The sequence below is a fragment of the Nicotiana attenuata genome, chromosome 7, assembly GCF_001879085.1.
Source record: "Nicotiana attenuata strain UT chromosome 7, NIATTr2, whole genome shotgun sequence".
In the NCBI taxonomy this organism is placed as follows: domain Eukaryota; kingdom Viridiplantae; phylum Streptophyta; class Magnoliopsida; order Solanales; family Solanaceae; genus Nicotiana; species Nicotiana attenuata.
Window position 1 is genome coordinate 112315323 of NC_031995.1, and position 15390 is coordinate 112330712.

Genomic DNA, 15390 nt, shown 5'->3' on the forward strand with positions numbered 1-15390 from the left:
TCATTACACATGGCACATGACTCACTAAGGATGTCCCATTCTGACTCTCAACTAATGCGAATATTCACAAAGTCATGAGATATTAAGCATTAAGCACAACGTGGACATAAGTCAAATAAATAAGACGTAGGCGTCATAAGACATGCTATCCAACTATGCAAGGCATCATCAATAATTTTAAATCATAGGCATGCCAAATCCTAAATATGCTACTATCAAACAAGTCAAGGGCGCCTAGGAAATCTCATCTTTCTTCCATTTATTCCCAAAATCCTAATCTACTCTAAAAATAAAATAAAAATTACTACCCGGTTCAAACTATATCCCATGGAAAAGAACCGATGCACAAAGAAAAACCACGGGGAATTATTGCTACCTAAAAAAAGGACATATTTTTGATTTTTGTTTAGACTTTAATCCCTGAAGAAAGATGTCTAGGAGATTCATCGTCGGGAAAAAATCTATTTTTCTACTTTTTTTTCCGATTCTTTTCTCATAGCTACTAAAATACTACACAACTACAAAAACAAAAATAAGAAGTTAGCATTTTTCTAACATACTACTACTAATTATATAGAGAAAATCTCCCATCCCACACTTAAAAGAGTGCAGTGTCCCCAATGCACAAATAAAGCAAAACAATAACAGGGGTGGACAAGAAACTCCCTGAAAGGCCAAAGGCCGAAGCAATAGCAGCTCACGAGGTACTCAGACTTCCCCCAAGCATGGTTTTTTGTGTGGGCACCCCACACTTAGTCCTCATCATCTAGCTCGCTTTTGCACTCTTCCAATGGCTTTGCTTTGTATGCTTATAATCCTACAAAATAAAAACAAACACTACAAAAATAATATAATAAAAAAAAAGAAAAAAAACTAAAAGAAAACAGCAAAGCTGGGTTGCCTCCCAACAAGCGCCTAATTTAACGTCGCGGCACGACGTGAACAACTTTTTGCCTCCACCTCGAACTTATGAATTGAGCCCCTAATTTGGCTTCAAGCTTTCTGTTATGCTCCCTGGACGGTGAGACAAATTTAATTGGGCCAAGTGACCAATATCGCATTCTACACTTCTTGGCCTTCGGATGAGGTATGTAATTCTCTCTCTCTCTGGCACGCCGAATTCAAGAATGTAAGCACCTTGTTCCTCGTCTGTTGGCTCCTCCAAAGGCTCAAATGACTTGATTTCTATGTCATCATCCAAACATAATGTTGAAAAATGTATGTAATGAGGACCAATACGCCTTAACTCTAGAATTGTATTACTCTTTACATCCTCATATTTACACACACTAGAGTCTCCAACTATAGTATTATCTGCTTCCTCACATGACTCTAGAGTGCTTTCCTCAACATGGACATCATCAATAAAAGTATGGTCGACTAATTGACTCTCCACTTTTAGCTCCTCAATTTGGCGTATAAGCTCCTTTTTAGTTTCACACAACTCAAAACTATTTTATTGGGCATTAGACGCATCAACCTTTGCAATCAATTGAGCTTCCAAGTCGTGAATACCAATGCCAAATTTTTCGATCTCTTGTCCCAGTTCAGCTCTTCCTTCTATTAAGTCTTTTGTCCCATCAGTAATTTTCTCACGTTGAGCTTCATATATTTCTAATCGTTCAGCTTGTTCCATTAGCCAAGTTTGGCTCAAAATCTCCACTTTTTCAAAATTTCCCTTTTGTTGGAACTCACTCTCTTCATTCAATTCTTCCATATTAGCCTTCATTCTTGTGATTGTTGCCCTCATTCTATTCATATCTTTTTTGAGTTCATCCTGTTGCTCTGCTACTTGCCTCAGAATATCCCCAATATATGCATCACGTTCCATATTCTGCACTTCATTGCCCCTATCAAACTCAAAAACACTGTTAGAAAGATCATAATAAGGGCTCAAAGAAGGATGAAAAGAATTAGGACAACCATCCCAATGGACGTCTTGACCACCACACATATTACAAATATTCCACTCAAAGGATTGAAATTGTGCGCACAACTCGCTCCCGGGAATATTCTGACAATTATTCCACCAGTGGGGTCCTCCACAATATGGACAAGGATCAACAAAATAAGAATAACCATCATTCGAATAATTTTCATTCCAAGATGCCATACTAAAATAAATAAAAAATACTAACTAAACTAAAACACAAAAATATGAATAGATAAAAAAATTAAATGTCTAATCTAGAAAAATAGCTAATTTCTAAGTCCCCGGCGACGGCGCCAAAAACATGTTGCGGCCAAACGCACACGCGAGTATACGCGATCGTCAAGTAATAAAGTGACTAAAAGTCGGATGTCGAACCTACGAGGACTTGTGATTAACTATAACTAAATCAGACTATCCTAATTATCTAAACAGGAATTAAACTTAGAAATATTTGATTCTAAACTAATTAAATAAAGAAATATAAATAATGAACTTTGAACAAAGAGCAGATTTTTATGACATCAATGTAATAAAAATGATCTAGGGTTATGGGCTATCTAACATTCCTATTGTATTCTTCAATTGAATTGACTAACTAATTTATCTAGTTTATCGGTTAACAGGGTTAATATTGCTCATAAGAATCTGTCGAGTTCTTAGTCGCCTATTCAAGCTAACCTAACTCCTATATGTCGATGGAATTAGAACTAACAAGAACGCATTTATAATTCCTGTAAATCAACCAAGCAAGGCAATTAGGTATATGTCTATCCTAACCGCGAATCCGTTCCCCGATTCCCAGGTTCAAGAACTTGCTCTACTCAATCGTATATGCAATCTAGATTCTCACTTTCGAGTTCAATTCAACATTCGTAGATAGTATTCAATTGGTGATCAAGCAATCAAATAATTAAGTGCATGATTGAATAAATAAACCAATATGATAAACTAAGAAATCAAAATCAATATTCACGTATTAATATTCATGAAAGAACCACAACCCTAGAATGTGAAGTTTAGCTCCACATAGACATGGTAGCAAAACAACAAATCATACAAAGAAACATAAAAATTACTAAGTTTTTTGGAAGAAAGATGGAACTTGATGAATTCCGACCTCCACAGCGGCTCTGTGCTTGTGTTTTCCTCTAAAAACGTCCTCCCTCCTCAAAATAGGTTTAGGTTGGCTTTTATATACGTTGGGGGCGTCTTAGGGTCAAAATAACCGAGTCCTAGTCGAATTAGGATGTGTTTGTGTTTTGAGCGTCCAGGGCAACGTGGGGCGTTGGCCCTGGCCCTTGCCCTCAACTTTTCAACATTCTCTAAATTGCGCCACAGCCAGCGCCCCACGCTGGCTGTGGCCCTCAAATTTTACTTTTTGCCTTTTCTTCCCAATTTCGCTCCGACTCGCGCCATTTCGTCCCAAATTGCATCCGAATGATTCCTATACATAGAAATACCATAATTTAACGCAAATCATCATATTAAACATCTCAAATCTATGAGACATGAGCAAAATGTGAGGCAATATACTTCAAAATATGCATACATTAAGCCAAACATCAAAAATTAATCAACTTGACTTTTGTACTCCGAAAAGGTTTAAACAAATTAAAACAGAAGGAATAATAAAATGAGATTTTTTTGGGGGATTTGCATCTATACCCGCTTTTTGGGTCACGTTTTAACTTGTACCCGCTTTGGGAAAAAAATTGCAAGCGTACCCGCTTTTTCGCGTAACTTCAGCATACGGGGTTGAAGTAGCAAAGGCAATCACGCAAAACTTCAGCATTCTAGTAGACGGGCCTGAAGTAGCAAGTGTGCTGAACCAAGTGTGCTGAAGTTTTTTGTTTGTAATTGCTGAACATAAGCATAGTAGCTGAAGTTTTGTTCTCTATTTGCTGAAGTTTTTGTTTGTAATTGCTGAACTTAAACATAGTAGCTGAAGTTTTGTTCTCTAGTTGCTGAAGTTTTTGTTTATAATTGCACTAAATAAGCTGAAGTTTTTTGTCCTGGATTCATTAGTTTTCTCATTAAGCTTTTTCAAAAACTTCAGCAGAAGATGCTGAAGTTATTTAGTTCATTTATAAAAAACTTCAACACTAAATAAGCTGAAGTTTTTTTGTCCTGGATAAGCTTTTTCAAAAACTTCAGCAGAGATGCTGAAGTTATTTAGTTCATTTGTAAAAATTTCAGCACTATATAAGTTGAATTTTTTTTGTCCTGGATAAGCTTTTTTAAAAACTTCAACATAGATGCTGAAGTTATTTAGTTCATTTGTAAAAACTTCAGCACTAAATAAGCTGAAGTTTTTTTGTCCTGGATTCATTGGTTTTATCATAAAGCTTTTTCAAAAACTTCAGCAGAAGATGCACTAGTAACTCATGTTCAATTTTCTTAACACAGGATTATTATGGTGTCTGTACCCTGCTGGTGCAGAAGCTATATTGTAAAAACAAATAAAGGATGAGCAACTGAGAAATGGAAAGATACAGTACAGAAAGCAAAAAGAAGAAGAAAGCGATAGAGCGAGAAGCTTCATAAAACCCTCATGAACTTGATATATGAGTCATCAGGATTCAACATATATCTGTATTACTATATATGCATAGCAACACCAACAACACAGAAGAAAGAAGAAGAAGAAAACGAAGGAGGAGAAGGAAGAGGAGAAAGGGGGTTGAAGCTGTTTAAGAAGTGGGTACAAGTTAAAACTTTTAAAAAAAATGGGTATAGGTTAAATGGGGGTGACCAAATAGGGCACCCCGTGCAATTTTTACGATTGTTTTTGTGGTTTTGAAAGAAAACGAAAAGATATATACCGATAGAGAAAACTATGGCGAAAAGAACGTAAATAAGAAAACATAAAAAAATTCGGATTTGCGAATTTGATTGCCCTTTAGGTTTTAGTTCTTCGTCTTGAGTATATCCGTTCTCAAATAATTTCATTAACTTGTAGTAGAAATGGCGTGGGGTAGCTACTGTTTAAGCTGGTATTTACTTTTTATCTAGCATTTTTAATGCTTAGCAATAGTAGCCACTAGTCTATTAAAATTAATATGAAAAGACTGTGTTACCCTTTCTTCTATCTCTTTTCTCTCTGATCCCACGTATACAAATATCTACTTGCAACTTATTAAGACAACTTTTACACCATACAAGGTCTGAATTGATCGTATCCTGAAAGTAAGAAAGTGAAATATGGAGCAGAGTTAGTAGACCTTGAGCCACACTGGAGGAAATGAATTACTAAGAGAAACAACTCTTAGAGAGACAGTCAAAGCATATGTCTTAGACTTCCATTTCTCAAATGCTGCTTGAAGCTCTTCATCATCGTTATCTTCCACATTTTTCGATTTTCCAACTCCAGTGCCTATGTAATTCAAAGTCCATGGCACCAAGTAAAATAAGCAGTAAAAAATAAAGAGGTAGAGAGAGTGAGAAGAAGAAACTCTAGACGAGATCTTCATGCAACATTTATTAGTATCAATGATATCAAAAGCAATTAGGCAAATAATGACACTAGTTCAAGTTCAAAAGTTAAGTTCAATAGTTAAGGACACTAGTTCAAAGCAGAACTTATAGTTACAAGTTCAAAAGTTAAGGACAGGCGGTCCTTAACTTATAGTTACAAGTTCAAAAGTTAAGGACAATAGGTCCTTAACTTTGATTTCCAAATTCAAAAGTTAAGGACAGACAATCCTTAACTTACAGTTACACATTCAAAAGTTAAGGACAAGCAGTCCTTAACCTACAGTTACAAGTTCAAAAGTTAAGGACAATAGGTCCTTAACTTTGACTTACAAGTTCAAAAGTTAAGGACGCTTGGTCCTGAAGTTTGAGTTCCAAGTTCAAAAGTTAAGGACATGTAGCCCTGAAGTCCTGAACTTAGAGTTACAAGTTCAAAAGTTAAGGACATATGGTCTTGAAGTCTTGAACTTAGAGTTCCAAGTTCAAAAGTTAAGGACATGTAGTCCTGAAGTTAAGTACAAAAGTTAAGGACATGAGCAGAAGGGTATTTTCGTCCGGACAGTTAAATTTTATTAAAGCAGTGGCTAAAGACTAAAGACATTTTAAACGGTGGCTTAAAAATAAATATATGTGTTATTAGTGGCTAACCGTGCACTTCCCCCTAACTTGTATCATATTCGAGCATGATTTCTTATGAAACATAGCCATAATATAGGTCTAAATTAAGGGCGAAGTGCAGCAATAGCCATTTTTAATCCCACTATTTAAAATATATCTACAATTTACAATGTATTTAAAGAATGGCTAATTCATCCAAATTTTCGGACTAAGTATCTTAAATTTAGAAATTCAGGACGTAGTTTTTGAGCTGCTAATTTGAAATTCAGGACGAAATGTCCTGAATTTTTGAACTACTAATTTAAAATTCAGGAAATAAGATTCATCTAGACACAATTTTCGAACTATAGGACACGATGTCCTGAAGTTTGGACTTTGAGGTTTAAACTCTAGGACGTCGTGTCTTGAAGTTTGAGTGAAATTGCCTAATCTTTAAATACATTGTAAACTGTGAATATATTTTAAATAACATGCTTAAAAGTGACTACCTGGTGTCATTTCCACCCAAATTAACTAGCAGATTTATGCTTGAGGGTACTTAATTAAGTGATTCTCCTACACTACCTAAACGAAGGCTATTTAGAGCTGTCAAAATGGCCTAACCTAACCCAGTCCAAGCCTCATAGGTCATGGAATTTGATGGGATAGGATGGGCTGGCCCTCTTTTCGCCTGCATTCTTTACATGTACGTTGATCAACCATGAATACTGGCTCCTCTTCATATTAATTAGATGTTCTCATCTAGTGGTCATGTAATGTATTTTAATGACATGGGGCGAATTAAGAAAGTATTTCCTTAACTTTACTTTCTTGCCAAATCTCATTATATCCTTTATCGTCTTTGACACTCATATTAAGAATATTCGATACAGTCAAACTTCTCTATAACAGCCTCGTTTGTTCCGAATATTTTTGGATGTTATAGTGAAATATTATTGTAGAGAATATATATTATAACATAACATAAAAATTGGTTCTGGAAAAGCTTGGCTTTTATAGTGAAGTGTTGTTATATAGGGATGTTATTATAGAGAGGTCTGACTGTATATCCCCAATCATGAACTATGAACATGAAAAACAAGAGCATTTGATATATATATGTTTTCAAGTTTAAGTATACCAAATCTATATGTTTTCATTCAAGTTTAAGTATACCAAATCTGAATATATATAGCTATAGTTAATTAAGTTTCCCCATAAGAGGTCACAACGCATTTTATGTACTACGAATACTAGCATTGAGATTTTCAAGTTAAAGATTCAATATTTACTTTTCAATAAAGGCATTATAATAGTCTTCTAAGTTCGGGTCATGACAGCAAAGCATTAACAACCACAGAAAGAAACAATAAATAATAATTAATGTATTCTTTTCCTTATTTATTTTCCAGAATCATGATAAGTGTTTTGCGTATATTTGGGGACAGAGAAAGCGCAAAAATTACTCCCTCCGTCATAAATTATTTGTTGTGGTTTTTAAAAATAATTGTCTCAAATTATTTGTTATTTTAGAAGTTCAAGACTAAATTAATTATTTTTTTCCTATTCTACCCTAAATTAATTGTTCTTGAAGACTACAAATACATCAATTATGAGTAAATATCTAAGTGGAGACATGTTATATTTTAAGACATAAATAAGGGTAAAAACAGCCAAAAACCTCTCTTATTTAATATTTTCTTTAGGGACATGTAAAAGAGAAACACAACAGATAATTTGAGACGGGAGGAGTAACTGATATTGACTTTGTAATGCGAGCCAATCTCTGAATAACATGGCCAGATCAAGTTCTGTTTTGAATACCTTAAACATTGCAGCTATTTCAGTTGAAAATCTATTAAAAAATTCATAGCTACATAGAAGTTTGCAGATGTCAATATTATTATAATCAAGGCATATTCCGCGTTGCAAGTGATAACCATGTTCAATAAAAAAAAGCTCGTTACATTAAGCTCCCGCTATGCGCAGGGTCGGACTATAAGGGTCTACGCTAACTTACCCTACATTTTTGCAAGAGGCTGTTTCCACGGCTCGAACACGTGCCCTCCTGGTCATATGACAACAATTTTATCAGTTACGCCAACGCTTCCCTTCAACCATGTTCAATAAGTCATACAGTACAATTTTTCAATATATCGTATCTTGTGGATATTCTGCAATAACATAAACATAGAACCAAACACACCAAAACCTGAAAATTTGGGGAAAATGGAGTGGGAATGGAGCTATGTTGTTTGGTCTGTAATTATCTTAGTACCAACTCTAATCATAGTATTCTCCAAAAGAAGGTCTAGTTCTTACAATTTGCCTCCAGGACCACCTGGATTGCCAATTTTTGGCAACATGTTTGATCTTGGAACATTACCATATCAAAATATAGCAAGTTTTAAACACAAATATGGTCCTATTGTATGGTTCAATATTGGCTCAGTTAAAACCATGTCAATATTGTCTGCTAAAACAGCTGCTGAGTTTTTCAAGAACCACGATTTCGCTTTTGCTGAGCGAAAAATTATTGACACCATGTTGGTACATGATTACAACAAAGGGTCCTTAGCTCTAGCCCCATATGGCGCGTATTGGCGCGTGCTAAGGCGGATATGTACTGTGGAAATGTTTGTAAACAAAAGGATCAATGAAACAGTGGATATCAGGCGAAAATGTGTTGATGATATGCTTCAATGGATTGAAGATGAGGCGAATATTGTGGAAATTAAGGGAAGTGGGATTGAGGTAACGCGTTTTGTGTTTCTTTCTACGTTTAATATGCTAGGGAATTTGATGTTTTCGCGTGATTTAGTACATCCAGGGTCCAAAAAGGCCTCCGAGTTCTTTACTGCCATGATGAAGATTATGGAATGGTCGGGTAATCCAAATATCTCAGACATTTTCCCGCGCCTTAGGAGGTTCGATTTACAAGGCTTAAACAAGAAGATGCAACGCGAAATGGGAAAAGCGCTGGAAATCGCCTCAACGTTTGTCAAGGAACGGATAAAAGAGCGAGAGGATGGTGGCGAAAAGAAGAAAGATTTTTTGGATGTGTTGCTTGATTTTGAGGGTAGTGGGAAAGATGAACCAGCTAAGTTAACAGAACATCAGATCAACATATTCATATTGGTATGTTTTAGTGTTTGCTGCACTTTTCCTTTTCTTCATTTACGCAATCCCCTAAAGTTTTCCAAGATTATTAGTTTCAATAGAGAAAAAGGGAATAAACTCTTGATCTGAATGTCATCTTTCAACCAAAAGAGCAGCTCGGTGCACCTGCGTTCACCTAGGGTCCGGGGAAGGGCCGCACCCAAGGGGGTGTGAAGTAGGCAGCCTACCCTGATGCAAGCATCAGTGGCTGATTCCACGGCTCGAACACATGGCCTATAGGTCATACCGAGACAACTTGACCGTTGCTCCAACTCCAAGGCTCCCCATCTTTCAACTAATTTTTTGAAAATTCTGCTTCTGATAAATAGAAGGGAGCCTTGGAGCCACTGTAAAGTTGTCTTCACCCCTTAGAGCAACGAGTTCGAGCCGTAGAATTAGTGACTAATGTTTGCACTAAGGTAGGCTGCCTAAAACAAATCCTTTGGGATGCAACCCTTCCTCGGACCCTGCATGAATAGGGGATGCTTTGAACAACCGACTGTCCTTTTTTTTTGTTCTGATAATTGAACATCATTATAAGTACCTTGTAATATGCATTTCTTTATTTCGTTCCTGCAAAATATTCAGACCATTGTTGCAAAAATAACATATGTCCTAGACTTTTGGCTATTATCAATGAAGGTAATAGAATATATTCTCGGAGAATTGATTGAAGACGAGATCGATGCGGAAGCCCTTATTTATTAGTTTTAAATACAACAGACAGAATTTCATTGGTCTAATTTGGGACCTTATGACAGATTTTGGCTCTTGTAGCCAAGTGTAACAATTTAGAGCATAGGACCTTGAAAATAAGTATGCTAGTGTACAATGTACATACCTCTTTGTTACTTCATATAAATCTTGATTAGATACGAAATGCAGGAAATGTTTTTAGCCGGTTCAGAGACGACTAGTAGCAGCATCGAATGGACGTTGACAGAGCTCCTACGCCACCCTGAAGCAATGGCCAAAGTGAAAGCAGAGATCTCTGAGGTAGTAGGAAAAAACAGGAAGTTAGAGGAGAGTGACATTGACAATCTGCCTTATATGCAAGCTGTGATCAAAGAAGCGTTGCGATTACATCCTCCTCTTCCTTTCTTAGTTCCAAGAAGAGCAATACATGACACCAAATTCATGGGATATGACATACCAGAAGACACTCAAGTGTTCGTCAACGTTTGGTCAATTGGAAGAGATCCTGAGTATTGGGACGACCCTTTGGATTTCAACCCCGAGAGGTTTCTTAACTCGAAGATTGATTTCAAGGGACAATGTTTTGAGTTTTTACCATTTGGTGCTGGTAGAAGGATGTGTGTAGGACTTCCTTTAGGTAATCGCATGTTACACGTTGTTTTGGGCTCATTGCTTCATGAATTTGATTGGGAACTTCCTGAAAATATCACTCCTAAATCAATGGATATGAAGGAGAGAATGGGAATGACAGTGAGAAAATTCCAACCTTTGAAAGCAATACCAAGAAAAACATCTGGTTAAATTGGACTTTGTTGTGAATTTGCTTGTAATAAGAAGCTGAGGTATTAGTTTCCCCAAAAATGTTTATCTGTTTGAATTATCTTAAGCTTAGAGTTCGAATATTTACAGCCTTAGGAGGCTTTAGGAATAATGGACCAATTGTTGGCCACATTCTGATTCTCCAGTCATTGCTATTTCTCTCGGAAACAGCCTCTCTACTTTCACAAGGTAGAAGGACTACGTACATACTACCTCCACCTGTGGGAATATACTGGATATGTTGTTGTTGTTGTTGTTGCTATTGTAATGTTGCAAGCGATTTTCAAGTGCACAGATAGCCTGATAGAAATCGGACGCTTGGTTGTGATTCTAGAAATTCTTCAGTTTCCTTTTGAATTTCATATATTTTGATGTCCGATTCGTGATTCCGGATATTATTTTGGTGTAGCCATTTTCAAAGATGCTATTTAGAAATTAGCCAGTACTTATTTTGTCCTGAAATTTACAACTCAGGATATTTTTGTCCTGAAAAACTGAAATTCAGGACGCAATGACTAATTCCTAAATAGCGGCCTTTAGAGTGGCTACCCGGTGTAATTTCTACTTTAATCATTGAGCTATTTGACAATGTAAGCTTGACATCCTATTTAGCTGAGATTATTGCAATTACAGCTTCATTAACAACTATCCATACAACAAACTTGATAGTTCTGGTTAAATATCATGATTAAACATAAGACAACAATGTCAAATGTAATTTAGACTTAGTTATGAAGGCTAAAACCTCTATCTGCAGCATAATCTACAAAACTGTAAAGTGGAATGACTTTATCACCATACTTCTCCAAACCATCTAACTCTCTCTTAGCCTGTGCTCTAAGATCCTCAGCAACTTTCTTAGCCTTCTCAATGCCGTAAAGACTAACATAGCTTTTGCCTTTCTTTTTCTTTCCCTCGCTTTTGTCCTCAGTCTCTTTTGCTTCCAATATATCGTCAACAACCCGATATAAGACACCAACTGCTCGACCGTATCTTCTCAGATGTTGGATCTCCTCATCTGAAGCACCAGCCAAGAGTCCTCCACAAACAGCAGAGCACTCACCCATTTCACCATACTTCTTTTCTTGGACAGAGTCAACAGCATTTGGTCCACCCTCAAGATCAAGGAATTGACCGGCAGCCATACCAGTGGACCCCACAGCTCGAGCAATCTCTGTAATGACCCTCAGGATGCGATCCTCAGGAACGAGATCGCTTGGAGTGTGAGACACAATATGCTGGAAACCAAGAGGGAACAAGGCATCCCCGGCCAAAATTGCCATATCTACCCCAAAAACTGTGTGGTTTGCAGGCAGCCCTCTTCGAGTTGGGTCATCGTCCATGCAAGGCAGATCATCATGAATCAATGAAGCAGCATGAACCTAATGGAAACAGATCAAGGTCAAATATGGTATTAAGATACACAGTGTGTCAAACATGGAATTAAGATATATGTGTCAAGTGTAAGCATCAATATAACAGCATATCTCAAGCTCAATCAGAGGATCAACACACCAAAATATTAAGAGTTGGAAATTGACACAATATCATATACAATTAAAATTTCATTTTTTGCACATACTACACAAAACCAAACATCAAAAACAGTGTTGCAAAACATGATTAGCTTAACCAACCTACTGTGGCATGTTCATTTGCCTCGGGAATTTGGGTCAAGCTTTATCTTGAATAAAACTGAATAAGCACGCTTTTTATTCTTTGATAAGTAAAATTAAATCTCATTAAACCTGAATGCAGAATAGTTACAACAGGTTAAAAAAAACAGCTCCTTCTACTCTACAAGGCAGATGAAGTTCACTATGCTTTTTATATCGCTCACGTTGCTCATTTTGCACCAAAAAGCCAAAAAAGACATACATCTGAACTTAATCAAACAACGTTTCAACCTCTAAGAGAGTGGCCGAGCAGTCGAAGACATGAAGTAACAACCTTGGAAACCAAGGTACGAATCCCAATAGAGGCGTCACAAGGTGAATTTTTTCCATTTACCTAAGCTTTGGTGGGGAGAGTTACCTGATTATTTGTGCTGGTAGAATTTAGCTAATACCCAGTGGATTAGCGGAGGTGCGCGCAAATTGGTTTGAACACCACCATTACCAAAAAACAGAAAGTCTAAAACGTTTCCAGTTCTGCTTTAAGAACTTTCTTTCCCCCAATTAGATAAACATAATAATACAATCTGAATTGGTTAGGGTGATAAAGCTCAGGCAATGTATCTTAATACAATTTGACTACTGCAGTTCAAAGACCAGATGGCAATAGTATAGGTGGCTCACTTATTGGTTCAAGCATTTGTCCGTGGAGACAGCAAAGAGAACAAATTCCAGTTATTTGGTGCAGCTGCGGAGGATATAAAATTCCTTAATAACAAAGATTAAAGGTTAGTCCTATAATGTGGATGCTTTAGTTTATTATTCTACAAAAGATCCGCAATCAATTTAAGTGATATTAGCACCTTTCTACCTAGGCTACGACAAGTGATGCAAGCATAGCGAAGTCTTAAGAAACATATGAAGGTTGACAAGTGTGTGTCCTCTATCATCCAAAAAAAATAAATGAAGAACCCAAACAAAAATTGGAAGGAAAGAACAAGTGTTCATCTGTAAAATTCAACAACGAGGAGATTATCCACTTAAGATGAAAGAAAATGAAGAACGAACCATTTCTAAGGCACAGGCAGTGGGAAAGGCAGCGAGGCGATTTCCACCGAAAAGCTCACAAGCCGCGACACACATGATGGGTGGGGACCTTTTAGCACCCTTAGCCAAAACGGAGTAGCGCATGGCCTCATAAATCTGATTTGGGTACTTAACTGGGACTGCCTCATCAAGCTTCTGGTTGATATCACGAATTAGAGTTGTCCAATAATTCTTAAGATCAAATTGGATGGACTCAGACGCTGTCGAAACAGAAGCAGAGCACCTAATTGTTTTCTGCATAACCATGCGGCTCCTTGGCAGACAGATATGAGGTGAACAACTCATCACCATAGAGAACACCATAATTTATCTCTGGTTTCCTCTCTTTCCACTTAATCCACCTGTATTTCTGATCTGTAAGTTACTAAGTAAAGAGCATATAATAATAGAATGATCAGATTGACTGCAAAATAGATGGAAATCTATTCACTGACATGAATGACTTCAGACAAACACTGAAATGCCAAAATCAAAAAAAGAAAAGTTATCAACAAAGCTTACAAAGTTCAACATCAAAAATCAGAAATATGAAACAACAACAACAACAAAAATCCCAATTTAATCCCACAGGTGGATCTGGGGAGGGTAGTGTGTACGCAAACCTTATCCCTGCCTAGTGAAGGTAGAGAGGTTATTTCCAATAGACCCTCGGCAATATAAATATACTAGAGTTCTTCTTCATTGATAGCTTCCTCCTAATATTCATAGTCTTTCTTAGATTTTTTTTTTTTTTTATGACGGTGGTGTATGTTACAACTTGTGTGCACCTCAACTATTTCTCTGGTACCTACTACCTCTGACCAGCACAGGCAATCGTTCTTAGATATTAACAAGTTAATTAGGCATATTTTTAAAGCTAAAAAGCTTTCTTCCCCAGAACATCAATATTTAAGTGCAATATTTTAGTAAATACATCCAAAATGCAAATTACCACTGCCTAAATTACACTTTATTAGCTTAATAACATCTTATCACAAGGACCATCGTCTATTCCTGCTAGGGCACTCATAGCTTTAGACTATAAACATTAATCAAAACAAGGGGAAAAAAAGGACTTCAGAAATTTGATAAGTAAGCAAAAATCTCAAGATTGCTATGAAGAAAAAACCCAAACATGTTATACACAAGCTGAAATTACAAAATTACGCCAATTCTTCCAACATAATTGGGGGAGGGGGGGGGGGATGCAAAAGTGCTACCCAACAGCAACGGGGAATTTGATTCGCCGGTGAATCTGCTGACCGGCGCCGGCGAGATGGGCTACCTACCACTCTCACTTCTCACAGTAGTTTCTATTTTCGTCTCTGTTCCGGGATCTTAGATTTGGTTTGAAGGTTGGATTATTTTAGATTCGATAAAGGTAAATAATCCTCACATCCCAAATTGATATTTGCTACGTCCTATTATATATAGCACTTATTTTAGTTTGTCCAAAAAAAAAAAGTTATATACAATTAGAAGCAATTTAACTCCTAATTTATAGCCACTTTAATTTAAATTACGTGCTCAATCAAACAGTGTTATATTATTGGGATGGATGAAACATGATGTTACTCCTTCCGTCACATACTATCAGTCGTGATTACTAAAAATAATTATTTCAAGTTATTTAGCATTTTAGAAGTTCAAAACAAAATTAATTTTTTTTTTCTTTTTAGCCCTTAGTAATAATTATTCTTGAAGACAGAGATAACACATAAATAGAATAAATATTCAAAAATTTTATCTTAAGACATAAATAAGGGTAAAATAGTCTAATCCATTTTCTAATTAATATTTTTTAATGGGCGTGTAAAAGAGAAACAGACAGATAATTTGGGACAGAGGGAGTATAACACTAGGTAAAATATGATAAAAATGCACCTCATCCGGTATTTATGACTTAATAAATACATGACACATGTTGAATCATAGTTAACATATATATATATATATATATATATATATATATATATATATATATATATATATATATATATATATATATATATATAT

The 15390-nt window shown here is 36.3% G+C and overlaps 2 protein-coding genes across 5 annotated transcripts; one reads left to right on the top strand and one right to left on the bottom strand.

Annotated features, from left to right (window-relative positions):
* Positions 8010-10990, top strand: LOC109229722 (cytochrome P450 76A2-like). The gene is made up of 2 exons (XM_019395259.1): positions 8010-9139; positions 10046-10990. The coding sequence occupies exons 1-2, from the start codon at positions 8231-8233 to the stop codon at positions 10655-10657; spliced, it is 1521 nt and encodes a 506-aa protein (XP_019250804.1). The 5' UTR covers positions 8010-8230; the 3' UTR covers positions 10658-10990.
* Positions 11272-14794, bottom strand: LOC109229723 (heterodimeric geranylgeranyl pyrophosphate synthase small subunit, chloroplastic-like). Of its 4 annotated transcripts, none has more exons than XM_019395263.1 (3): positions 14664-14794; positions 13357-13736; positions 11272-12057 (listed from the first exon to the last, which is right to left on the bottom strand). In XM_019395263.1, the coding sequence occupies exons 2-3, from the start codon at positions 13696-13698 to the stop codon at positions 11401-11403; spliced, it is 999 nt and encodes a 332-aa protein (XP_019250808.1). In that variant the 5' UTR covers positions 13699-13736; positions 14664-14794; the 3' UTR covers positions 11272-11400. The 4 variants fall into 4 exon arrangements, with proteins under 4 accessions (XP_019250808.1, XP_019250805.1, XP_019250806.1 ...); XM_019395260.1 differs by having other exon boundaries at positions 14595-14794; XM_019395261.1 differs by having other exon boundaries at positions 13357-13759; positions 14595-14794.

What these genes read in the sequence shown, in the direction of transcription:
- LOC109229722 (XM_019395259.1), top strand. Translation starts at nt 8,231, where the DNA reads ATGGAGTGGGAATGGAGCTATGTTGTTTGGTCTGTAATTATCTTAGTA. An exon ending in AGATCAACATATTCATATTG is followed by an intron (nt 9,140 to 10,045) that starts GTATGTTTTAGT and finishes TACGAAATGCAG; the next exon opens with GAAATGTTTTTAGCCGGTTC.
- LOC109229723 (XM_019395263.1), bottom strand. Translation starts at nt 13,698, where the DNA reads ATGGTGTTCTCTATGGTGATGAGTTGTTCACCTCATATCTGTCTGCCA. An exon ending in CTGCCTGTGCCTTAGAAATG is followed by an intron (nt 12,058 to 13,356) that starts GTTCGTTCTTCA and finishes TGTTTCCATTAG; the next exon opens with GTTCATGCTGCTTCATTGAT.